Source organism: Eubalaena glacialis, chromosome 11 (assembly GCF_028564815.1).
Source record: "Eubalaena glacialis isolate mEubGla1 chromosome 11, mEubGla1.1.hap2.+ XY, whole genome shotgun sequence".
In the NCBI taxonomy this organism is placed as follows: domain Eukaryota; kingdom Metazoa; phylum Chordata; class Mammalia; order Artiodactyla; family Balaenidae; genus Eubalaena; species Eubalaena glacialis.
The window spans coordinates 99,758,005-99,785,327 of NC_083726.1; the positions used below are offsets into that span (position 1 = coordinate 99,758,005).

Consider the following 27,323-nt stretch of genomic DNA (forward strand, 5'->3'; position numbering starts at 1 on the left):
AGCCCATCACTAGCAGAAAACATCTTTTCATGTCCCTTGGCATCCTGTGGGATGTACTGGGTGTGTATGAAAGTCAAGCACTTGAAGAATTGCCATTCCTTTTCTTGAACTGACTTTAGCTTTAATACACTGGCAATTTATCTTTCTTTGAAGAAAAATAATGATTAATCTGCCTAGACTGGTGAGCACAATTCTGGAATGAAGAGGTTCTTACTGCTTTGGCCATGATTATTTCATGTACTTGAAAACAACAAAACAAAAACCAGGTAGTGTGCTTAGACCTCTACTCTGGCAGCCAGGCGGGCCCCTACTTGGGGTCATGGAGCGTTGAGGAAGCCACCAATATACGGTTATGAATGTATAACTACTCTGTCGGCATTTAACTTGCTCCATACCTAGATTTTTTTTTCTGGACTTATATTTATTTTAGGGACATATGGCATTTGGAGCAGGGGGAAAGATTAGTTTTGTTAAGTAATTAGATACAAGAGGTATGTGAGTATAAATGCTTTTTTTCCCCCCCTTCTGTTATTTGCCATGGAAGGAAAATAAATTCACTGGGGAAATGTATTTGACTCACAGTAAGTTTTGCAAACATAGAGACACACAGGCAATACTAAAAAAAAATGGAAAACAACTCAGTAAGTCCTAAATAATGAAGACCTGATGTTAACTCAAAAAAAAAATTATTCTCATTATTTAGGTAGAATCTGCATCTATTTGATCCTTTTCATATTCCTACTTTTTGGGAAATTTGCCTTGAAACTATGTTTATTTTGGATTGTATTATCTTTGCCTTATTTAAAAAATGCCATGGATTATTGTATAATCATTGCTTTGGAAGGGAAGAATATCCATTTATGAGAAATGAAGGCATTTTTAATGTAAACACTCTTTTCTATGATTTGAGAGGAAATAAAAAGTAGAAATCACAAGCAAGATTTACTTGAAGCTAAGGTTGTTTAGATGATGAGCAGGCCAGGATATAGTATCAAAGGAAATGTTAGAAGCAAAAAGCGTTGGGAAGAAAGGGACACCAATTATAAACATTCCTCATTGTTTAAGAAAGTCTTTCGCTTGGTAGATGTGGATCCAGAAGTTACCCAAAAGTTAGCCAGAGTTGCTAGTGAAAAAACATTCTTTGCAGCATCCTCATTTAATTGGCATAAAATAACTGTATCAGATTATCATTTAAATTAGAACAGGTAGATGAGTGGGTGTTCACAGACCTCCATGCAAATGAACCATCCATCTCTTACTGGGCTTGGAGAGAGCTACAATGTATAAAAATGGTGATTAAAATAGAACTTTATAAAAATGTTTCCCTTTTCCCTTTAAAAAAAAAAAGAGTTGACTATCTACAGAAACAAAAACAAATCTTTATATTTACATCAAGATAACTATTCATGACAAATATAATAATATGAAATAAAATATTGAAAGTGAGTATCAACTTTTTAAATAGAGGTTTGGCTCACAGCATAAACAAGTGTAGATAAACAAACAAACCAAAAAAAAAAAAAAGACTGTCAATGATAGGGCCAGTCCCCCCAAATCCCTCGAGTCTTCCCTGCCAAAAGAAACATGACGACAATGGGCCAGATTACAGCTAGAAGCCGCCCCATCACACCGTGCATGCAACAGTACAACAGGGTCGTCCGTGCGACCTTTGCCACCCAAAAGCCAATCTTCACCAGTTGCCAAGAATCAGGCTTTCACTCTGTCAATAAACACCAAACCCTAGGTTGAAATGTTCCCCTTCACCTCTCACTATCTATCCCAGAGTGGGTTTCTGTTTACCGTCCTTTCTTTTTTTTCTTTTTCTACTGCACATTTTGCAGCAAATTAATTAAGACATGGGCGATCCCCCTTAAGAGCCATTTCCCAGGCCTTCTCTGGCAACCTTTTAGAACTGTAACCTGATGAAAAGACCTGACTTCAGCTCCTTCTGAGGTGTTTCTGTTTAAAGAATGCCATCCCCTTCCATGGTGATTTGATTTTAGGTGAGTGACAGACAGACAGACAGACAAACAGCTCCTATACATTCATTCAGCGACTAGACTGGAAAATGCCTCAGTCTTCCCGGTTTAAGGCTGGTGACTGACAGAGAGCCTCGAAGGGATGCACAGGCCCGTGGCCCTGTCCCCCAGCCTGCCAATCCCCTCCTTCTGCAGAGGGACTTTTACTGAAGCCAAGTAGAGGCAGGCGTTTGGGATGGCTGCCTCTTAAAGACTCTCCAGAGCGAACTTCATCCTGTTTGTTCACATGTGCTGAGTCGTCTGCTGTAGCAATGCTATGAACAACTAAAACCACAAAAGAAGTCTCTCTTTACATACACACAAATGTACATACACATGAGCATCCTTTCCATCTCTCTCTCTCTCTCTCATACACACACACATACACACACACACACAATGCTGGCAGGATGTATAAGAATTCAAACAAACAATGCTCTGGAACTTTCATCCCTCAGTACTAAGAGCAAAAGCTTCTTAGTCATAACCTACATTTGCTACACTGCTTCCCGGCTAAAGCTGCACCATCTCCTTTGGGATTTGTTTTCCTTTAGTTTTTCCTTTATGATTTATTATATCACAGTGACCACTATATATCTTAACATGAATGTTACTAAATCGTGGAGCCAGGAATCCTGGCTTTTTCGGTGTGTCTGCGTGTGTGTCTGTGAATATGTTTTACATGGATCTATGTGAGAGCTTATATACACACACACATGTCTACTTCTTCCTTTAAAAAAATCCTTAGAAGCTGGTGTTGTTGTTTTATACTGTGAAAGCTTCTCTGAGTGAGAGTTTTTTAAACCATGTACCTCACTGTAAAAATAAACACATAAAATGCAAAGAATCCCAAAATGCCGTAGCCGTTTGCCCATCTTCTCATATTTCTACAGTGTTGTGTCTAAGTGTTGTGCGGGCTTGAAAAGAGTCTGTGACAAGTCACTCTGTTTGGAAACATAGCTCATTCTATCCATTGTCACTGGTTTGGCTTTGGGGTTGGGGTCTCCTCTCCTCTCGGCTTCCCCTTTTCTTCATCTTCTTCCTTGATGGCCTGGATCTGTTCTGAGGGATGCTGCTGGGGGGACTGGTCCAGGGACTGGTCCCCTATGCCCACCAACCGCTGTTCCTCCTCAATGACTTTCTTCCACATCTTGTGGTTCTGCAAAAGGTGCTGAGTTATTTGGCAGTAGACTTTTCTCCTTTTGAAAGTTTTCTTTCCTGAGAAAACACCAAATTAGACTACTTATTTGTGTGTTGAGTCCATGACAGTTTTAACATATCATTGAGACGTACTGTGAACGGTATGTAATATCTGGTAACGTAACGTCCAATACAAGGTTTTGTTTGTGTCTTTTGGAGTTATTACTCTCACTCCATTCAGACTCTCAAGATTTTCCACCTAGATCATTGGAATAATTCCTTGTTACGTGTTCCTCTGCTTTGTCAACCAATTCAACTCACAAACGTCTACAATATTGATTTTTTAAAAAAGAAAGACAGCTTTGATAGTACTGTTCTGTTTCCTGTGGACTAAAAAATTAATTTCAAACTCCTCTAGCAGGGAGCTTTGACTCTAGTGGGAAAATAGAGAGTAAACAAACAAGTAAGGATAATTACACTGAGTTGTACAAAGTCTTTGAAAGGTGGCAGAAAGAGAGGGACATGACTTAGCTGGGAGGATGCTGCATGATGATGGTGGCTTGGACTAGGATGGGGACAATGGAAACGAAGATGAGTAGATAAATGTGAGATACATTTGTGAGGTATAATCAATCAGCAGGACTCGGCAACTGATTACATGTAAGGAAAAAAGAAGGGAGGAATCAAAGACAACCCTGAGCTTTCTGACGTGAACAGCTGAGTGGCAAGATGTACTGAGAAAGGGCACATTAGATGAGCAGACTTGAGGCGTATGTTGAACATGAAGTGTCTGGGAGACCTCCAAGTGGAGAGGTTAAGTAGGCAGCTATTCTTTTCTAAGCACAGGATATCATGTACCTTCATTCAAGTGACCATTTTAGACATAGGCCAAGAATTTGGAAGTTAGTTAGGCAGATTCTCACATTGGATTATAAACTTCTCTATGGACAGAAGTTTTTCCCCCTTTTGTGTATATATCTATCTGCAAAGCCCCAGACTTTAGTTAGTATTCAGTAAGAGTTTACTAAATGAATTATGTTCTCTCTAGTTTCTGTTCCAAGTACATGGTGAAGTGTTGACAAATGATTGATGATAAAAATAATAAAGGTATGAAAACGTGGTCCACAGGAAATTCTGATCTGAGACTACATTAAAGAGTTAACAGTACAAGTTACCAGGATGATCTGCAAGGAAATTTGTATTTATTTAATGAAGAAGTAATGATTTACCATGTAAAATCTGGAAGGAAAAAAAAAAACAAAAGAAAAAATAGTAACAATAACAAAAAAAAAGAAAGAAAAAAAGCCGATTGCTATGAGATGTGCCATCCACCAAAATTTTTGTGGAAGTGCTAATGATTCCTTCAACAGTTTTATTATTAAAAAAATTTCTTGTACCTTATAAGATGATAAGATCAATTTTTAAAACATAGTTCAGAAAAAGGACACCAAATTATTTTGAATTACTTTTGAACCATACAGACACATAAGGAAATTATTAAGTTGGACAAATGCCGGTGGGGGGGGCGGAAATGGATACAGGCAGACTCATAAGCAAGAATTTTTAAAAAATATTTACTATATTCATTATCTTATTCATGAGACGGACCCATCAATCAATCAGCTTACATTGATCACCTACTAACTGACAAGCAGTTTTCTGGATGCTATGGAAACAAAGACCAATGAGTCTCAGAGTTTGCCTTAAAGGAGCTTACCGTCTATAGGAGAGAGGGCCCAGAAGATCAAAACTGAAATACACATGCTATGTTTTATGATCGACCTAGATAAGTGACCAAGATGGCCTTAATGTTCCCCTCATCTTCACTAAACTTTAGATAGGTTTCTTCCAGACTCTATGATCCTGATCTAAAACTTGTAGTTGCAAATTCTTTCTCTGCCCCTTGGTAATGTAGATAAATCTTCTCCCAGCCTCTAGCCAGTTTGACAACCCAGGAAACATCTTTCTCAAGGACCTGGGAGCCAGTCCTTTGAAATGCAATTATTAAGAAAGATAGGGTCCCTATCACCGATCTCCGTGGGTAAGAAGGAGCCTAACTAACTTCAATAAGAATCACCAATTAGCAAACAAAAATGGCCTAATCACATTGACCAGCTCCCCTTTAAAGTCCTCAGTACTTTTTCCTTAGCTCATCCCAGTGTGTAAAAACTCTCCTGCCTTTGTTTTCAATGGAGTTGAGTCCAATGTCTCTCTCCTATTGCAATAGTCTTGAAGAAAGTCTTCCTTACCATTTTTAACAAGTATGCAGTGCAATTTCTCTCTGACACATCAAAGTATGGCAACATCAGGCATTCAACCTGTGAGCGAGTAGATAAGACTTTTGCCAAAGGACATGACACTTGAGCTGAGATGTAAATTATGAGAATTAAATACACTGGGTGAAGAAGGGGCTGGCAGCATTCTAGGTATGTGAGGGGCATGTGTACAGGCAGAGGGCATGGGACCCTGGAGCATAACACCAATTTCTTCAATTATAAGATTCTTAACAAGGGCAATATATACATAAAATAAAATTGAAAAAAAATCTGAATTCTTTCTATAGAAATCAATAAAATAAATTAATCCATTCAATTTTTAAGAGCAAACCTTTAAAATTACTTTTCTATCAAAGCTATCTCCTTGTCTATTATTTCTACATTGTTTTTATTGTAGTTAAGGTCAATTGAGAAATCTTTACATGTTAATATACTTTTTAACCTAATCCTTTGAGTCAGGAGAGTTATAGATGATCACTGGGTGAAGGATGGACTTGAATCAGTCAGCACATACTCTACTGCTCAAAGTGATTATTCCATCCAAAAGTTATACACATTCACGGTAGTGCATTCACAGGGAAGAAGCTAACAAAAGCTCAACTTTTCTCTTTTTCTTTTCAGGGCAGCCCCCATGAGAGCAGCTGTTCTCTTATTAATGCTGCTAAACATTAGCAATAAACCTCTCTGGAATTAAACTGAATAAAGTGACGTAGAAGAAAGTTTGTACCAAATAAATTTGCGTAGATTAGAGGCTGCAGGTGGTCTAAAACATGCCTGTATTGAGAGCCAAATTGTTCAGCACTGGAACCTTTTGAAATGAGAACAAAGATCCTTTCATTGCTCAAACTCTAAATGCAGCTTAGTACTTCATTAGAAACCTCTTAGTTTGCTGTAGGAATCTTTCAAATTTAATTATGAGGTGGGGAAAAAAGCCTTCTTTACCCAGGATACCATATTGAAATATTTTATTCTGTGCTTCCTGAGAGATCTCCAAGTTTTGCAAATTGCTGAAATTATCAGTGCGTATTTAATTTACATTTTTTTCTGAAATCTAAGTTTCAGGTTAAATCAAGTTAACCATCTCAGTCAATATGAATCCTGAAATTAAAATTACTAAGAAGAGCCAATAACAAAGGAGTTAAAACGAGGAGACCTGGGTTTCCTTTCTGGTTCTGCGGAATCCATCTACACCTTGGGTTGTCAAACATCTGAGCCTCAGTTTCGACTTTTGTAAAATGAGGCAGCTGAACTGGATGATCACTGATTCCCCTTCCATTTCTAGAATTCTATTATTCCATGTGGCCAATTTTTACTAGATACTAACAAACACTGCCCAATATTTATCATCATTTTCTTGGCTATAAAGGGATAGTTCAAATATAATTTTTCAAAAGCTATGGTTATCAAATCATTGTTGATGATGTTTTAAATTTTAACGTAAAGGTGACCAGTTGACTTTTAGAAGCCATTAGTAAACAGAATCCACAGAATTCTCATTCCTGCTTTAGTGAGCTTGATTAAAAATGGGAAGGTCAGTAGAGTAACACGTCAGAATCTGAGAGTCAGTATGGCCACCCAACCCTACAGAACAGAGGGAAATCGAATATTTGGTTGGTTGTTGTATTTGCTGCTAAAGCCAATGCTGATGAGTTGAGCCTGTTAAATCTCCTAACCTAGGTTCTTCAATTCTTGATGCCTAGATTATGTATGTGTTGCTTCAATGTATTTGAGTTCAAATAGCAGTCAAGTAGGGCCCACGGGAACAAAGCTTTTCCAGAGGCTAAGATGACCACACTTTCCAATAACATTCAGTGGAAAAACTGTCCAGTCTTTAGTCAGACAGCAAATTACCTGGCTCTTTGAATGAAAAAAAAGTAAAAATAAATATAAAATTCATGCATGTTTATTAAATGAGAAAATGAATAAATAATCCATGAATCCTGTCTTGGCTCCTACCTCTGAATCCCAAGATCAGCACAAAATTTTTAATAGACATATTTTGACAAGCATCAGAGGAATAAAATAAAATTACTTTGATAATAGAATATTGAAGGAAAACAACTTTTGGTTTTCCTCCCATTCTGTATAAAAGTTAATATATGGGTTAGACCTTAAGCAAAAGTCTGACCTAAAGCCAAACTTGCCCCGTCTCACCAGTCTATGGTTAATAATGAGTTCTTTATCTTTGCTTATGTGAGCTTACGACAGGGCACTTATATGAGGGCAAAATAGGTTAATACACACGTTAGAATATCTCTTTACCTAGATAGCCAAATGAACTAAGTCATGCATTTCCCTGACTGTGCTAAAAAAAAAAAAAAAAGGAAAAAATGATCATAATGTCTTTCATTGGTAATATTTTTGGTAAGGGCCTTGAAAAATATCAATATTAAGACTGAACTACCTTTATGAAGGTGGATAGAAACCACATACTATACTCCCATGAACATAGGAACAGTATTTGTGCAATATCACTGTAAGGGTTATTGGTTTTCCTAATTATGCTATTAGGGCCTCCTCCGTATGGCAGGAGAAACAGTGGAGAATATTTCAAGACGTGAAGAAAAATAATCTTGATTCTATAGACAATTAAGTTGAACAGATTGGAACGGCTACATGATGCACTCCAAATCAATGACGAGATGTGACCACTTCTCACTGTCACTATTGCCACTACCCTGGTCCAAAGCCACAGTCATCTCTCACTTGGATAATTTCAACAGCCTCTTAACACACTGCCCTGCTTACACCCTTGCTCTTACCCCAAACTCGAGAATATTCTCAATGCAGCAGCTGAAGCAATCCAGTTAAAACATAAGTTGAATCAACTAAGTAAGTCTTCTGCTCAAAACCTCTGATGGCTTCCCATCTTACTCAGAGTGAAAGCCAGACTCCATACTGTGACCTGCAGAGCCCTACCTTCTAACCCTCCATCATCTCGGTCCCTGCTCCCCACCCCCCTTCCTCTGCTTCAGCCTCCCAGCTCTCCCGATGCTCCTTGAACACGCAGCCAGTGTCCACGTCAGGACCTTTACACGGTTTGCTTTCCTCTCTCCTTGAAATGCTTTGTCCACATCTATTTCCATGGATCACTCCTTCCCTTGCTTCTTTCAGGTTTAAAAAAAAAAAAAAAATCTCTTATTTAGACCGTCCGTGGCTATCTTATCTAAGATTTTAATCTTTCTGCACAATATTTCATATCCTTCTTATTTTTCATTTTTATTTTTAAACTCTAGCATTTATCAGTACCTAACATATTACAGATTTACTGATTTGTCTTTCTTAGTGTCTGCTGACCCCACTGGAATATAAGTCTAAAAGGGCAAGGATTGATCGATTTTTTTTTTTTTTTTGGTCTGATTTGTTCATGGCTCTGTCTTTAGAACCTAGAAGAATGCCTGGCACAGAGTAGGTGCTTAATAAATATTTGATGAATGAATGAGTGACTACTACCTCTTACCACTTTAGCACCTCCCCCGAAGCAAGCCAGGAAAAGCCTATGGCTGGTCTAGATAGTACCTGAGATTCCTAAATCATTCAGATACTCTGAAAAATAGGCTTTGATTACTTAATTGTCTTACTTCATAACGGAGAACATACCTTTTTATGAACATGGTATTAGAATAGACTCCACAGTCTGTAATTTCCATTATCATGATATTGGGGAAGGGGGAGTATCCATAATCACTGCAGCAGGTGATATTTGGACTCAGCTATGAAATTCACGAGAAGCATCAAATTTATTGTGAACCTAAGTAAGAAAACAATCCTAGGAGAAGCACATTCGAGAGATATTCTATAACTTACTTGGAGATTCGCTATTTTTACAGGTTTCCTCTTCGTTTGGTGCTTCCTCCTCCTCCTCTGGGTCATCGGTGTCTCCTGACTCATCACTGTCTTCCACCCATTTCCCTGGCATCAGTCCTGCTGAATCATAGGAGTTGCAGAGAGGACCCACGATGTGCGAGATGAAGGATTCCTGAAGGTTGGCCAACTGAGGAGCAGAACGGTCCATGAAAGGGCTTATTGGTAACCCGAGGCTGGCCTCTTCATCACCCTAGAAATAGGAATGTAGCAGGAACAGTTAACTAGAAAGGCAAACGACAAGGAAAGTTTAAAATACAAATAAAGTCACCATTCCCTTGGCATCTAAAATTTGCAAATATGCAAGAACCCAGGCATATGTGTGAACTCTTTTTCTTTCCTGGACTGCTAAGAGATTTTCCCCACATTTCTAAGATTCCTATCGGACCGCTTTGTTGCCATTTACCACTGCGGTAATCTTGAGGGTTTGGTTTTTGATCAAGGGGAAATACAAGAAATGGTTTAATGTCTAAGTAGATGACCTTTCGTATCACACTAGTCATTGTTCCTTATATTAGAGTATAAGTTAGAATATAAATGCATCTTAAAAGGCAATGCTGGATATAAATATCCAACAAATAGATAATCTATCATGTTTTCCTTTTTTTTTTGCCTTGGCTGCCAGAAATTTTAAAGTAATTTATTCCTCAATTAATTAAAGTTGCTACCTTAACCCAGCTTTGGGTTGAATTATGTCTTCTGTGATTATATAGTTTCTGATATTCTTATTTATCTATGTTTAACAGTACTACTGTATAAGTGTTTACTTTGAACTGATTCATTTCTGGAAAAAAAATATCAGATTGTAAACCAGAAGTTACCTGGCAACATTAATGAAGGAATTATACCAAAATATCAACAATGGTTATGCCTATGTAGTGGAATTATTATAACTGGATTTTCTCTTTCCTTTACATTTTTTCTCTATTCAATATTTCAGGATTGATTATGAATTTATTCCGAGGAAAGGCAATACATTATTTTCTAGAAAACACAAACATTTATTTTATATATAAGTCCTATCTATAATGCTCAAAAAAGTTCTTTCTAATCTTTCTTTAAAAATGCCCAGGGAAAGGCGATTTATTACTTAATACTTGCAAATAACTTAGAGTTTTTATGCTTTACAGTTTAGTCCAATTTTTGTCATTTTTTAATCCTCTGATTAAAATTGGCCAGTGCCTTTTCTGATGGTAGCATGAATATGAAATAGACTGATCACGCTTTTACAGCTTTTGGAAGCTTTAGGGAATTTATGAGCAGCCTCAATATGGATTAAGAGAAGTAGTTAAGTTAGTTACCTGTTCATAAAATTCATTGACAATACCCTCTGTCCACTGAAGATGGAGCTCTTTAAACTTAGCTGGCCCATTGATATCAGCCAACTTTATACACATTTGACAAACCAGTAGACGATCATTTTCATTGGTCCAATCTATTCCAGCTTCATCATTCACCTGTTTGTTTGAGGGACAAAGTTAAAATGGGTTCTGACTCAATGAAAGCAAAAGTTGAACAGGAGAATAAACAACAGAATATTGATTGTCTTCCTACCATGTGGAGATTAGAATGCCAAGTAATGAGAAACATCTCAGCTGTTTCAAATAATGTTATTGGCTTGCATAAATTAATAGTAAAATAGCTCACCAAAAAAAGTAAAATAACAAATGATGGATAATTATCAATTATGGAATTGAAAAGAAATGCTATTTAATATTAACATAGGTTTTAAATTACTATTAAAATAATGTGGCTACAAATAATAAGAAATTTTGAGTTAACATTTGAGCATTTATGTTTGATGTATGAAATTCTTCAGGTTTTTGACCTTTACTACTGCCAGGTAATTTCTGTTAGCATTCCACAGAGATGAGAGCAAATTAAATCAAACAAAAACATAATGATAGTTAGAATTCTATTATTTCTCTGCAGTGCAAAGTATAATCATCTATACAGACAGCACCTCAACGTATCAGGTTTCCAGGTTGGGACCAATGCCTAAATATCCACTTCTGGTTAAACATTTCATTGCCTCTCATTTTCACATTTGACATATATGAGGTGACAGCAATGAGTTTTGTTCAACACTTTGATTCCATGACTTCTTTCAATGTGGTCAGAAAATGAAGACTGGTACAAATCTAGTTACCTTGGCATTAAATTTGGCTACAAAGTCAAAGTGTTTCTTCAGGTCAGTGGCCAAAATTGCTTCAATGACAAGGAAACGGAAATGCTTAAATTCCACATGGTCAAGGTTAACTAAGAAGTTATATTCCGGCCGGGACATGAAAAGATTCCACGCAGCAGCTGCGTGATGATTCTCCAAAACTGAACGATCATTATAGAGCACCGCCTAGGCAAAGACGAGAGTGAAGAGTTCAAGTTTTTAATTAAAAAATAAAAACAAAAATAAATGAGAATATGCAAAGCTTTTGGAATCCTCTTTTATTATGGAACACAGGAATGTAATCTTGTGACAGCTAGTTGTTAAGAATCACTTACTTATTGCTGTACATTGACTGTTTACTTTTCTTGGTTAAATTTCCTTTTTTGTAAGATAAAGTTCATTTCCTTGAAACGTTATTTCATTTCCTTGAAACTTTATTTCAAATTCTTGCAATTGAAGGGCTTAGAGTTAGCTTTTATCAGATTATTATTATTATTTTGCAGGGCACAGGAATTTAACCATTAAAATATGCAAATATACTAATATTCCTAAGAAGTAACTCAGTTACTTCCCACATCTAGAATAAGAGTGACTTCCTTTTAGTTAAATACAGATAACTAATACAGAGGAATGGAATCCCTGAGAAGCCCATAATTCAAAAGATTCTTACCCCACAATCAGCCATAGGAAATATCACCCCCTGTCTACTAATTGAAAGTATATAGTAAATATCTACTTGTTTGAAATTCTCTAATAATGCTGAGGGAAGCTGCAAAGGAAAAGGAAGTTGCCTAAAAAATGCTTGGAGACTAGTGTGGTAGATTGACGATGGAGGGGAAAAAGGGTATAAGGACAAAAAAGAAAGACCAAGGACATGAAAATTGATATTTTATGAATATTAATAAATATTAATTTATCATTGCTTGCTGATCCGTAATCATTAATCACAGTTGAGAGGCTGGGAATAGGTTGTGTTGTGAGATACCAAGTGAGGCAAGTGAAAATGCATGCATGTGTAGGAAAATTGAATGGTATATGGTGTTGGCAAAAGGATTTGCTTATCTTTAGGGAAAATATACTCTGGTGTATGAACGGCACAGTGAAAGAAATTAAAGTAAGCAGTGAGAAAAAAATCAGGATATTTGTATTGTATACAGATTGGAAGAAAATTCTAGACTAGTCTGTAAGAGAGGGTGTGGAAATGGATGAGAATGGGGAAAAAGACAAAAAGCAAACGTGACAAAAAAAAAAAAAAAAGAGTACTGGACCAGATTGGCCTCTAGGTCCTCTAGAAAGAAAAACAAGATCTTGGGATCTTTAGTAACATGGGTCCAGCTGATTACATCAAGGAGAAGCTTATTAAGTTTAATTATATAGATGGAGATGCCTAAATACTTAGTGATTAATATTGGACTTAAATTTAAGTACATGCCAAGATGAACTTCTTTAAAGTTACTGTTTTTGGAGTACTATGGTCAGGTAAAAAATTTCCCTTAAGTGAATGAAATAAATTGATTTTTAATTCTTCCTAACCAATAAAAATGCCATAAGAATAGTAATTGTTATAATGAATATATCTCAAAGGAATTGGATTTATATCCAAAGGAGCCTTACATTCTTAATAGTCTTAAAGTTATATCCAAAGAAACCTTTAATTCTTAAATTAGAGAACCAAGAAAGATTTGGTTCTCTAATCTTTTCAGAAAGAAACTTTTGTATAGGTCAGATTTTCTTTGTTGGGGAAGTTCATTAACATGAATTCAAGCGGTTTTTCTTCCTAAGAAAATTGAGAAGGGATCCCCATGGGTGATAAAGTTGCATATGCACCATTGATGACTTAGAACAAACCATGATATCTTTTCAAAATGAGCATGGTCTCTAAGAATTTTATCTCAGGGCTAAATATAAACAGGCACCAAGTGAATATGAGCTAAAGTGAAAGTCAAATTTATAAAATTAATTTTCTTCAGAGAAATCTCAAAATTGAATTATTTCCCCTGATCAAAATTGAAAGATTTACCTGAGGGGCACTAGTTGCAACCAGGAAAGCATTAGTCCTTCCCGGGTGATCAAAATCATGCATGGCTGCAGCCACATACAAGGCCATCAACTCCAAGGCAGGGATATTTCCAGACAAACATCCGTATTTATCATCTGGCACACTACACATTTTTGAGAATACATATCCCATATGTCCATGTGTAAACCCACTGTCAGAATCTGAGAAGAGACAATGAAGATAATAGAACTTTTAAGAAAGTATTAAACTGATATCATTTGTCTTGATTTCCTTTTTAAAAAACCACTCTTCTGTTCCCGTAATTTACAAGGGAGCACAGAGGGACTTCATACGTACCTGAATCGCTTGCTGATCCGTGATCATTAATCACAGTTGAGAGGCCGGGAATAGGTTGTGTCGTAAGGTACCAAACAGCGTGTAAGACATCGGTGGCATGGATTCTGTTATGGTCTGTAACCAATGCAAAGGAACAGTCATTCATCTGTGAACGCTGGGGTCCGAGGACCAAGAGTGCCACCTACTGGATAAAGAGTTTAGTCCTCTCATTTTAATACCCCAGTGTAAGACAGCCAAATATTCTAGGACAAATACTCTGTGGTTACTCTTCCATTCCTCGGTAACATCCAGAGTAACAAGAAAAAAACCCAGCAATAACATTCATTACACATGCAGATGTCTGAAATGAAAAAAATCTGTCTAGAGTCTACCAGAAACCTAACGTATGTAGGAAACTCACTCTCTGAATCCACTGTGATATTTACCCTTGTTCTTATTCCCATGTTCCTGTATAAAACTACACAGAGGACTGCAATAAAAGACCCATGATATACTTAACCTAGATCAGACCAATGGTCTGTACCACCCAGTATTTCACCTCTGATAAATAGCAACCAAATATAATTTGTGAACTGAACATAGTATTTTTCTTCTGTATCAAATGTAAAACACTGTGATAAAATGAATAACACATCTTTTATATGTATACTAAATCCACCAAGCAAAAGCAAAGTCAAAACCGATAATGTTCTCTGATCTAGAAATTCTAACTTGGGAATAAAGTGCTAGGAAATACCTAAAGAGAAAAAATTAAAACCTCTTTGTATAATAGCGTAGGGAGTTGAGCCATTCCGAAGAGTAAAAGCTAAGGGGGAACCAAATCTCCTAGTTATAATGTCATTACCATGGGAAGGGGTTCCTGTTTCTACATGTGCAGTCCAGCTTCTAGGGAACCATGACCAAAGGCCCACTGTGCTCTTGGCTCACCTTCTTTCTCTGTGCAATTTTCCCATGTTTTTCTCTTGTTTCTCTGGCCTTTCAAAATACTTCATTGACTGGTATGCTTTATCCTAAATATGCTATCTTTACACATTTTATTCCTAATGACCAACCATGATACAATTTCCTTCTCTAATGTAATAGATTACATCTCTGAATAATACTCAACAGATGAGAAGCAAAAACAGAAGAGAACAAGCAGAACGATGGTGGGAGTTTGAGAGAAACACCTGTTCCCTGGTCGGGGAAGAATGAAGAAACTATGACATCTGTGGTGTTGGTGGCACACAGGAGAACGTAGGAATATGATGCCTATGTTCCTACATTTCTGGCAACTATTAGGAGTCAGTCTTTAAGCTAAATCTTGGGTGAACACTCCAGGAACTCATTGAGGGGCTGTGAGGTCTTTAGAGGATGTCTTCAGAAGAGCTTTGAGAAGCAGACCTCCTAGGCTCCCAAGGGGTCAACAGCAAAACCTGTTCACAGTCATTGCCAGAGGTGAATACGGATATTACCTAGTTTCCAAAGAACAATTTTATTCAAACTGGAGTCTCTATTTCTGTATATGGACTATCTCAAGTGATTTAAGACGATTACATTTTATGTCTATACCTGTGCCATGTACGAAGTTGATCACGGTAGAAGTTTCTCGATCTATGACAGATCTCTGCTCTGACATTTATTACCTGTGTTACGGAGTGAGTGACTTAAAACTTTAAGTCTCATTTCCTTATCTTAAAAATAGGGAGACAATAGTAGTGCCTATTTCATAGTCCAATTGTGAGAATTACAGAAGGGAACCTATTTTAAAGTGGCTGGTATATAGTAAGCTTGCGATGGATGTAAATATCATTCACATAAAATACATGATTGCTCTTAAAACAAGATGACAGATTAGCACAGATGACCTGTTTTCTTTCAAAATCAATGCTGGGTTTGTAAGAATAGAATTGAAGAGCTAAAATAAAAACTATGCTAAGCCCTGGGGGAGGGAGAAGGCAGTGATGACCTGGTAGAGGAAGAATATGCAGCCTGGTCAGAGAGTGTCTGGGGCTATGTTGGGAGGGAGCTTCTGGGTTAAGTTCTTTTCCCTTGTGGCAAGCTGGGAAGATTACTGTGTGGATGTAATTGCCATTACCATTGCAAGTCAGGGAAACCTGCGCTTGTGCCCAGTATTACAAGGGTGGGTGGGTGTCAGTATCAGGGTGCTGGCCGAGCCTCTTTGGGGTGAGAAATAGACAATACCACATACAGGTGAACTTGTTGCTCTTGAGTTATCCTGCTTCCTGCCCTGTTCCTTACCCCAAGGTCCAGGTCCAGAAGGTTTGATAGGTAAGTTTTATAAACTTTCAATGAACAATCGAAATGATTTAGTGCTGAAAATGTACAAAGAAGAAAGCGGCCAAACACATTTTATAAGTCTAGTATCGTCTTAAAAAACTTTTTTCCTTATACATTTTTCGTTTTTTAGAGATTAGTATAATCTTGATTAAAAAACTAGGTAAAGACAGTATACAGGAAAGAAAAATTCCTCCTTTTACTTTTGAGTATAGGTTCAAAAGTACTAAATAAAACAATAGCTAACGAAGCCTAACTCCATTTAAATACATACATATACTTATAGATAGATAGATAGAGATATAGTTTGGCAGGTATAGCTCTAAAAGAATTATGTTGTCACTATCACTTAAGCAGGATGGAAAAACCATCTGCCTTTAAGTAGTCATTAACATGTTTGTTAAACAAATATTTACTTCGCACGTACTATGGGCAAATGCTGTGTCAAGTGCTGGTATCACTGTTGCTCTTGCCGTTAATTCTCTGGGGACCAGCTCAGGAGCAAAGACACCCAGGAAAGATGCTAGCTAGGTCAACACAGGGGATTGACAAGTTTCTGTAGGACATACGAATATGCTCAGAATGCTCTTCTTTTTCTGGCCCTGGAAGGCAACTGACAGGGCTAAGGAATGATATCAGAGCTCTTCTTATTTTATCATTATTATTCTCATCCTCTTCCTTCATCTCTGCATTTTGGACAAATCCCTTAATAATTCTCTCACCCACCAGGCAACCTCCCCTGCCTTTTTGACAACACATAAACATACGTGCATGCACTAACATATCGCCTGCCCTATGCTTTCCCAGAGCCTGCCCATCCCCCTCTGCTGTCTTGATACACTTGTTTTCTCAGTTTTTCCTCATGCCTCAAGCAGCGGGTTGAAGCGAGCTGGTATGGAAGGCTGGGGTTGTATGTAAAACTTATAGATTTTTTAGACCTAAATTTATAGATTTTCCATTGAAAATTCTCTATGCTCCTATTCACCAAAGGGTGAGGGAAAGTATTAATACTAAAGAACAGAAATGAGACTTGAAATTTTTTTTTTCTTTGGAATGTAGCTAACACTGTGATAGTTCTGCCCTTCTAGCTTGTTCCACGTCAACTCAGTATCTAGCTTTAAAACTGGTGGGCACATCACATATAGCTTAATCGAATTGAACTAAACTAAGTTGAGTAAGACTATTCTCATGGCTGCCATTAAATAGTACATGGTGGTGGGATGAATTGGGAGATTGGGATTGACATATATACACTAATATGTATAAAATGGATAACTAATAAGAACCTGCTATATAAAAAAAAATAAAATAAAATGTAAAAATTCAAAAAAAATTAAAAAAAAAATAAATAGTACATGATCGTAGGTATTTCTGAAGCATTATCTCCACTTCTCAAACTTGACTAATGAGAATGAGAGGTGCTAGGAAGAATATATTTTAGAGATGAAAGTCTTTGTAAATAGAAAATGCTCTCTTAAGAGTAACTTTGAATCCATGAATGAATATGACCTAACAATTTATCACCTTTACTAGCCAAAAATGCCCAACTTGAAAGGGATTACGAACGATATCAAACATTATTTTCTCTCTGTGCGATTGAATATAAACTATAATTTATCCTAATCTTTTTGGAACAAATATATATTTTGGTATCACATTTCTATCAGTGAGTTGTCTGTATTTATAATTTTACCCACTGCTGCTCCATGAAATTATCTATTTATCTATCTATCTATCTAATCTAGCTCATTTTTAAATCTATTAATAGACTTTTCAAATTTTAGTAAGCGTTCTGGGTACAAACTTAAAAGCTTTCATACCTTCCCTCTTCTCTTGGAAACTGTTAAAGGTGTACTTGGAACTGTAATAAAAATTTAGTTTCTAATATTTTAGCTCACTATCATAGTAAAGCTAATCTAACCCCATTTTGGTTACCCTTTGGCTTTTTTCATTTAGTTGTGTGGGTTTATACAGAGATATTAGAAATATAGCTCTCTAGGAGTAGATGTTAAATTAGTAGACATACAACAAATTTTTGCACATGCTAATTTTAAATAATGATAAACAAAGCTCTTAATAAACGTCCATACTAGTCTAAATTTACAACCCTACAACATGCAAGGTATTATTATTTAAAAGTGATCATCAATTAAGTTAAAACTTTTCTCTGAGAAGATATAAATAAATTCTCTTTATGGGAAGTGTCTGGGACTTCTAACAGAACAAGTAAAGTTATTATAACAATTCTTTTCACCTGGAATGAAGAACCTGCTATTTCAGGAAAAATATCTGTTTACTTGTAACATATAAATATGTAATAAGACAATATAAAAATGAATAATAAAATTTGGAACCTGAAAACTTCTTTTTACACTTAAATAAATACTGGTCAACTTTCTCTCTGAGTTAATGGTATACTATCTAGAGAAAAGTTAGTAGTTATATCAATTTGAACTCAATGGAACTTGGCGATAGCTGATTATATCACTAAAATATATTTGGAAATATAATATTAATTTGTAAATTTATTCTGATACTAGCTGTTCTTTAGTGTTTGCAGTGGCTTCCTTTCTTGTAAAAGCTTATTTATGCAATTCCTTAACCTTTGAGAAATCACTAACACTTAGGTCAATCCCTGGCATCCAACCAGGGTGGGCCCTGGGAATGTGGTATTAAGAAAGCAAGGCTTATCTTGAAATCCTTTCAAACTACCCCTTTTTCATATTTCTTTCCCCACTTCCATGGCCCCATCGGCCAGACTTTCCCACAACACCCAGTGCTCTTAAGTTCCTCTCTCTACTCCCGCTGTCCTATTTTGTCTGCATTTGGTTCCATATTCTCCAACAAATCTCACTTGTAGATTTAATTCTTCATTCTCCTTTTCTATCACACAATTTGTAGATTCAATAACTCATTCCTCATTTCTAACTCCTCATTCATAACTCATTCCTATCACACAACATCAACTGTGCATTTTCATCTTAATGTAGCATGTGGATGGCATTTTGAAAACCAACATCTTAATAATGGATCACTTGGTTAATGCACTACCCTACCCCTTTCCGAAAACACTTGTGTTCTAGTCTCCGTATAATTTTTATTTAACTTCAGCTCCTTGCAACTACAAACAGACATGGGATTCTAAAGTCCAAGGTATATAAAAGCAAATTTTAAACTTACAGGTTAAAACACAATTTAAGTAACACACACTCCAGCCAACATATTGATACTATTTTGACTAGTTTTCTTTCTGTACATTTATTTCCTAAAAGAGCTGCATGATTTTGGTACATTTTTGATTGGATTTACAGACATTTTCTCCAGTTCATTTATTTTGTAGCATGTAGGACAATGCTACTTACATGTTCTGATGATAATCTGAAATGCTACATATTGAAAATTTAATATCTCTTCTGTGTTCCAATTCCTCATGATTATAAATGACAAACTTATTCTCACAATATTCAAAGTTCAGAAGCTTGAACCCTTGGTTGTGTTCTTTCCTTTGGTCTTCACATTTATCTTGATTTTTAAAATGTTCCTAGTAATTTCTGTACAACCACTTCCAGATGTCTCTCCTATTTTATTAATTAGACCATCATCCTCCTGCCCCTCTACTCCCAGCCAGGTTTATCTTATACTGAAAAACTTTAATAGTTAGCGATTTAACTCTGTGGATGCCAGAATAAAGGTTGAGAGTTCACCCAGTGAGGGAGGTATATTATAAAATGAGCAATAAATTTAACATTTAATTATTTATTTAGCACACAGTTAAATTGGAGTTACTATGGGCAAGGTACTATTATAACCCCTTTAGAATTATTACATCATTTTATCCTCATGACAATCCTATGAAGCAGCCATTATGATCCCCATTTTACAGCTTAAGAAATGAGGCCCAGTGAGATTAAGTAAGACCCAGGGTCTCCAACAGCTGATATGTAAAGGGACCAGAATTCTAACATAAACTATTATCTCCTAATCACTATACCATGTGGCCATCCAGGGTATTTTCAATTCGTAATTCTGTGCTAGTAGCTAATAATTCAATACCCCATTACCCATAACAAATTCAATGGATTTTAAAAGTATGAATTCTTATACTTACAAGGAATTTCCCTGTAGCCAATCTCCAAAGCATGAAAATAATTCATAAATTCCCTAACTGGAATTTTAAAAGCTTCAAAGAGGCCCATGTCTTCAAAAAGTCTGTATGATACCTGTGAAAGAAAAAGACAAAGCCTTACAAAACATCCCTCAATGTGTATTAGACATAAAGAGAAAAATGGGGAAAAAAGTATACATTCCATCAACCATATTAATGTACTGCCCATAGAGACACTTACTGGGAACAATAAATAGATATTGAAGACCTCCATGTCCTAGCCCTTGTAGTTCCTGATAAGGGGTATATAATCTGTTTTTAAAGGTAGAGACATAAAACCCAAGAAACAGCCAACCAAAAAATCCAGTATACACTATAGAAACATATCAAGGTACTAAATTGCATGTGATATCAGTAATAAGAGAATAATACTTAGTAAACGGCTAATTGTATAATATATAAGTGCTAAATAAAGAATGAGAGAAAGCTTTAATTCGGACTAATTTTATAAATTAAAACAAAAAAGCTTTCTAGAGGATAAAGGATTCAGAGTTGTGCCTTAGTGAAGAGTAAGAGGACAGAATTATGAGAGAGAAAAGGTTGCCTTGGTTGAAATACACAGAGAAGAAAGATTTGTTCTAATCCAGTATGAATAAAAATGTTCAAACCATTTTTCCTCAATTGTCTTCTTTCTCCTTGGAATATCTATTCTCCTTCCAATTACTTTTATAGCTCTGGAGACTCAAATCAAGTAAATAGCTCTGGATGTAATTGGCATATTTGATATGCAAATGAGGGAGAAAGAAAAACATGAAAAAGGCACAGAAGAAGGTAATGGGGAGAGAAACGGTTATTCACATGGCAGAATGGAGTACAGCACCATTTAAAGTGGCCTCACTTTATGTCACAAAGGCACAGTACTCGTTATAATTCAGGAGACTCTAAGAATTATTCATCCTTTTTGTTATTTGCATTCCTTCTTAAAATTCTCTTGAAATAGTTCTTCTAAATCTTTGATATAATACTTCACGGTTACTCTTCTATTTTTTGTTACTGACTTTAAATCTGTTCAAATTCACTAATATTTTTTAATTAGATATTTAATGTTCATCAGTTACATATATTATGTATGTATTTGTGTACATATATACACAGGTATATATAACTAAAAAAGTGATTTATTCCTTCAGCATATGTCTATTGAGTGCCTACTCTGTTTAAGACAATTTTCCATCTACAAGGCATATATATAGATGAACAAAACAAAGAAGTTTCCCTTAAAAGAGCTTATGGTCTAGCAGGGTAGGGCAGTAAACCATAGACATAATTAGTAAGGTATATACTATGACTGAAAGTGATGTTATATGAAAAGAGAAAAAGGGAAGCAGGGATGGAGGTTCGGAGTGCAAGGGAGGACATGGCAATTGCTGTTTTAAATATGGTGGTTAGAAGAGGCACATTCAGGTGACTCTGAGCAAATAACTGAAGGAGATGCAGAGTGAGCTACAGGGATATCTGAGGAAAGAGTTTTCTAAGCAGAGGAAAAAGACAGAGCAAAAGCCCCAAGGTATGTTTGCTATACTCAAGAAACAGCAAGAACGCCAACATGGCTAAAACAGAGGGAACAAGGACAGGAGTAAAATTTAAGTTAGTTAACTGTAGAGTGGTACTGTGTGGGTTGCAATCTTGCTGTTTGACAGCCAGATTGATCATTATGAGGACTTTTACACTGAGTGAAGTATGGAGCCTTTGAAGAGATTGGAGCAGGGAAGTGTCTTTATTTAACTTAACGTTTTAAAAGGAGCACTGTGGCTGCCCATTGGGAACAGAGTACGTATATTATACGTGCTTTTTTCACTCTGAATGGCAAGTATATTTAATTTTTCCCCTTTTTCTGTGTTACATAAAATCTCCACCTCCTCTCTTTAAAAATGTAACAGAAAGTTAAGTTTGTGGTTTCTGTCATATTTCAAGCTAGTTCTTCTTTTAGTTATTTTCTCCATACTATTGCTTTAAACTATATTTGAGTTCTTGTTTATAAATACCCAGTGGATTTAACTATGCATGTTACTTCAATAAAAATTATTTATAACAATAACAGCAGCTGCAACTGTTGACATATATATGTGTGCGTGTATATATATATGGCATTTAATATGTGTGATGCCTGCTCTAAGTAGTTTACATATATTAATTATTTATATTAATTAATCCAAATAGCATCTTATGAGATAGATACAGTTAATTACTAACATTTGAAAGCAGAAGACACTAAGGCACAAAGAAGTTGAATGACTTGTAGAAGATCACACAGTTGACACATTATCAGACCAGAATTCAAGCAGGTTGCTCTTAACTGCTCCAAATCCTACCACCATTATTTGAAAAGCAATACTCTTAGGATTGCAAATGACTCAAGTTTCCTATTATTCTCTTAAAACATTTGAAAGATGAATTGAAAAATTAAGACAAGATATTTTAGAGTATGATTTTAAAATAGGAGAATTTTCACCAAGAAGCTGTTAAAAATCAACGGCCAATGATCCAAACTCGTGAATAAAGAAAAGTCACTGTTAACTGGGTAAATACTGGTAACCAAAAAAGGTAAATACTCTTCCAAAATCTGAATGATGTCCTTTTAAATTTGTTAAAATAAACATGATAATCATCAAAAAGGTAGGCGGCATGTTAAGGCTGAGAAATCATTTCCATTGCACGTATGTCTCTTTATAAGTCTTTTGAAGTGAGACTTTTTCTGTGTAGTCTCAGCCAAAAGGTGATTTCTTGGAATGTTCAAGTTAATTCATTTCAGCTGTCCTAAAGTCTCACTAAAGTGCAAAAAAATATGCCTTTACACAGTGAAAATTTCATGTTTTTTTGTGCTTATAAACTCAAATCAAAGGAAAAAAAACCCACAGCAAGGCAAATAAAGTTGTCTTTTCTCAAAGTTCAGTGTTTTGTATTTTGGAAAAATAAACAGTGACACAGTAAGGACCACACAGTTTTGTATTTAGTTTTGAAAGATAACTGGAAAACAAGATACAAAAATCTAATTGTTAATTATATCTAATCTTTCTATTGTCTACTTGTATTCACAACTTTTAGAAAACATCTTGTGGCAAAACTGGTTAAGTTGCACCCTCCTGCCCCACCACCCCCGTTCACAGAACTCCAAGGGGGTTAGGTACCTGCAATGTTATTTGGTACAGTCACTTGTGCTGTAAAACCAACTGCTATAATAACCACTTTCTACTTTCTCAGACTCTCCATTCTGAGAGTTTGAAAATATAATAAATAAATGAATTTTATGAGGGGCTGAAAAGGATTTGAAATGAAGGTGAAAAGCCTGGACTTCCGATATACAGATATATCAAATCCTGTGTCCAATCTGACTTTAGGTGAACAGTATATTTTAAGTCTTAGTTTCTTCTTCTATCAACTAGAGATTTAAAGAAATACCTGCATCCAAGTTACTCTGAAGATTAAGTTGTAGAGTTGTGGGAAGTCTGTGACACATATATCAAATACAAAACAATGTGAGATTTTTCTCTCCATCCCAGGGAACACACTCTCCAGTAGAAGAGAAAGAAGACTTCGAGGCCCACTGCCACATCTTCTTGTGGCACCATTACAGGCATATTTCCAGGTAAAATCACTCCCTCAGAGTTCTGGTATGCAATGAGTTTCAGAGAGTAGGATACAAAACCTCCCTGGAAAAGCCCCAAGGTGTGAGGCAGAGGTGGACCGGATAAAACAGCTACCCTTAAACATGCCCTCAAGATCAGCGAGCATAAAAGATGCTGAAGATGCTGCTCAGCATTGAGGAGAAAGAAAGAGAAGAAGAATGGGACTATTAATTTTCAAAAACATGCATGGACCTTGAAGATATTTTGCCAAGGGAAATAAGTCAGAAAGAGAAAGACAAATACCATAAAATGATTTTACTTATATGTGGAATATCACAAACAAACAAAATTAATGAACAAACCACAAAAAAACAAACATGTAGACATAGAGAACAGAGTAGTGATGGGAGAGGGCAAAAAGGTAAAGGGGGTCAACTATGGTGACAGATGGAAGCTACATTTTTGGTGGTGAGCACATGGTAGGATCTACCGAAGAAGAAATACAATGTGCACATGAAACTTGTATAATATCATAAACCAATGTTACATTAATAAAAAAATTTTTTTAACAAAAAAAAGAAAGGGCTAGTATCTCTTAGTCAAAGTGCAAAGGCTGCCACTCTGGTTCTCAATGTGTTCATGGTGAGAACAGAGGCCAGTAGAGGCAACAACTGCATGTTATGGAAACTCTGTAATTATTTTGAGCTTCACAAGCCATCCGTCATTTGAGCATACTTCTTCTGTAGGTAGCAAGTCATTATTTTGACACGTATCTAGTTTCCCTATTGGAATGGGAGTTCCTTTAAGGCAGGGACACATTTTTCTTCTTGGAGACTAGCCTAGCACTTCATGTTTGAGGAACTGAAGAGCAAGGGAAAAGGCCCCTCTAACTTCTTCCTTCAAACCTTCACGGATCAGGAACCCTCACCCCAAAGTTCTACACTCATACTTGCTCCGAGGTCTGAAGAAAGCCTGTCTTCATTGCATGTAGTAGAAATCAGTCCAACAAGTGATTTCTTTTCTGGTGTTTTGCAGGGAAGGGTTAGTGGCTCCAGTAAATGTGGGTCCTGAATTCTCACCTAAATCTGATATTAACCAATCTGGTAGTCTTTAGTATCTTTGCTGTGATATTTCTTCAATCTGTAAGAACTCACCTAAAATATTTTAAGATAAGCTGATAAATATTATTCCATCATCCCCATTAATTAAGAGTTTTGATAGGGGCTCGATAATAGAGCAAATCCATTTTGTTTCATTTTATTTATTGAGAACAAACATGTTCAAATTCTTAATTTTTGTATGTTTTCTTTCTCCTTCAGAGAAACAAAACGTTTCTTTATTTGGGAAACCTTGAAAGTAGTTGAGCTTAAGGAAAAAATACTTAAGGAAAAAAAAGGCTCGTTATGCAGTAATAGTTCGTATTCTGTATTTCTTGTGATACCTAAAGGTGTTTTCCATATTAAAATACAAAGAACTCTAACGTGTTTCTCACAGCACTGGAGGAAACATACTACTGCATAATATCTTATTTTTGATAAGGCGTTAGCACTAGACTATTCAAAAGTTAAAAAAAAAAATAGTCATTGGAAATAATCACAGACAATAAATTAGTGTTTATAAATTGGCAGCTTTCTTCTTGTGAGGGCTTGGGTCAGCTTTTCTTTTGCTGAATTCTATGAATTTAGGTCACTTCTCTAGCTTGCTTGTGTATCCCTGACCCCTCCATTTTGTCTTAGAAAATACATAATATTTTAATTGCAGAATATGATATTCTACGCACTTGAAGTTCTAATTTTTTTTGTTATCCCACCAGCAAGGAATCTACAGAATACTGGGTACTGAAATTTCCTTTCTCCACCTAATATTCACCACTGATGTTAAGTATGTACAGAGATTTAAACAAACAAGGAATTTTTTTTTACATTTAAAGTCATATGTATGAATGCATTTCTTACCTGACTAAGAATACGGCCACTTTTTCTTCCTATTTTCTCCACCAAATCAAAAATTGGAAAATTCCAAGTATTTAGCTGCTCCATAATTGAGTCCAAGTTATCCATGACAAGAGGTTCAGGAGCAAGAATTGGTTTGTCCTGTAATGAAGATAAAAATATTTTAACAGCGTGCAGTTTTTCTACAAAGCAATTTTCTCTTTCTGTGGTAAATTCAGTTCAACAATGGAGGTTACCTGAAATAAATGACTTTAGGGTGAATGAGTGATCTTCAAAAACAAAAAATCAAAATGAACAAAACATCGACCCCCCCCCCCCCAAGGTAAGGAGAAAAGGTCTTAATGCTGTTTCAGACCATGAATTTTACATTATTAAGTGCCTGCCTATTCCTGGTTCATACACGCTATAGAAAAATTAGATGTTTCTTTCATAAATTAACATAACTGCTTTTTAGTCTTCTGTGGAGTTCTTAAATAAAGATTCAAGTACTTCAGAACACTGAAATTGTATGCAAACTTAGCTCTATATTTTTATGTAAATTTTTCTGAGATGAGGATTCCTGGCTTATATTGAACTCTCAAAAGAAACACAAGTGGGGAGGGGAAGTAAATCATCCCTACTCTGATTGGTCCAATTTATATTACTGCTTCAAAATCAGCATTAATCCTGTAGAGTTACAATTACTACAATTTTCAGGGATTTTAATTTAATTCACGTGATCCATGGTCTCCAAAAAACACACACCGTATATATGAGAAAACATTTTTATAACTGGTCCCAAATGAAGACATTCTTAAGAGTTTATTTACCAAAAAAATAGAAAATAAAGATAATGAGGATAAGGAGATATATAAGTTATTTTATCTGACAATCTCTTTGATTTAAAAGTGTAAATGGTACATCAGGTAAAAGAAAAATGATAAGAGCAGCAATTGATAATCACATGACAGTCAACTAATTTCTACCATTGCTGCCTCCCCCAAACTAGCCAGACTCAAATGTATGCTTTTATCCTCTTTAAGTGGAACTTTTTAAACACACAAAATACTTCATCATTAAAAGATGTTTTAATGGGTAGCAAGTGTCAATGTAAACCTGGTTTAATTTAACAAGGAAAATAAATATTGGCTCACCTTCTAAATCAAGGAGGTACTAGAGAAGAACCAACAGAAGCCCTACGATAACGAATATATTTCATTTTGATTGCTTGATATTTATAAAATATTATTTTACTGATTGAAATAATTCATTTTCCTATGCATAGTTACATTTTTAGATTGGGTTAGGAAATATCTGCAATCAGTTGTGGAGATGAATACTTCTGTTTTTACTCACTAAATAATAGGACCGTTAAGATACCAGTAAGACTTGGATAGAGAAAAATTACGTTGATACATATAGGGAGGGCTATAGTACATGTATAACCCAAGTGACACAGATCTTCAAACCTAATGATTCAGGGATCTATTTCTAAGCCAATTCCTGTCATAGAAACCAATTTCTCAAGTAAATGAATGAGTTAAGTGATGGGGGGGTGGGCTA

The 27,323-nt window shown here is 35.9% G+C and overlaps 1 protein-coding gene across 4 annotated transcripts in view; it reads right to left on the minus strand.

The window, feature by feature from the left end:
• Window positions 1–1,359: 1,359 nt before the first annotated feature.
• Window positions 1,360–27,323, minus strand: part of PDE3A (phosphodiesterase 3A) — a 305,431-nt gene continuing 279,467 nt past the window's right edge. For all 4 annotated transcript variants that reach the window (XM_061204791.1, XM_061204789.1, XM_061204790.1 and 1 more), the window contains exons 9-16: window positions 25,785–25,922; window positions 20,207–20,318; window positions 13,822–13,935; window positions 13,486–13,685; window positions 11,448–11,651; window positions 10,600–10,755; window positions 9,242–9,491; window positions 1,360–3,236 (exon numbers count right to left, since the gene is read on the minus strand). In XM_061204791.1, the coding sequence (XP_061060774.1) occupies window positions 2,995–3,236; window positions 9,242–9,491; window positions 10,600–10,755; window positions 11,448–11,651; window positions 13,486–13,685; window positions 13,822–13,935; window positions 20,207–20,318; window positions 25,785–25,922 (1,416 nt within the window). In that variant the 3' untranslated portion in view covers window positions 1,360–2,994. The remainder of the gene's footprint in view (window positions 3,237–9,241; window positions 9,492–10,599; window positions 10,756–11,447; window positions 11,652–13,485; window positions 13,686–13,821; window positions 13,936–20,206; window positions 20,319–25,784; window positions 25,923–27,323) is intronic.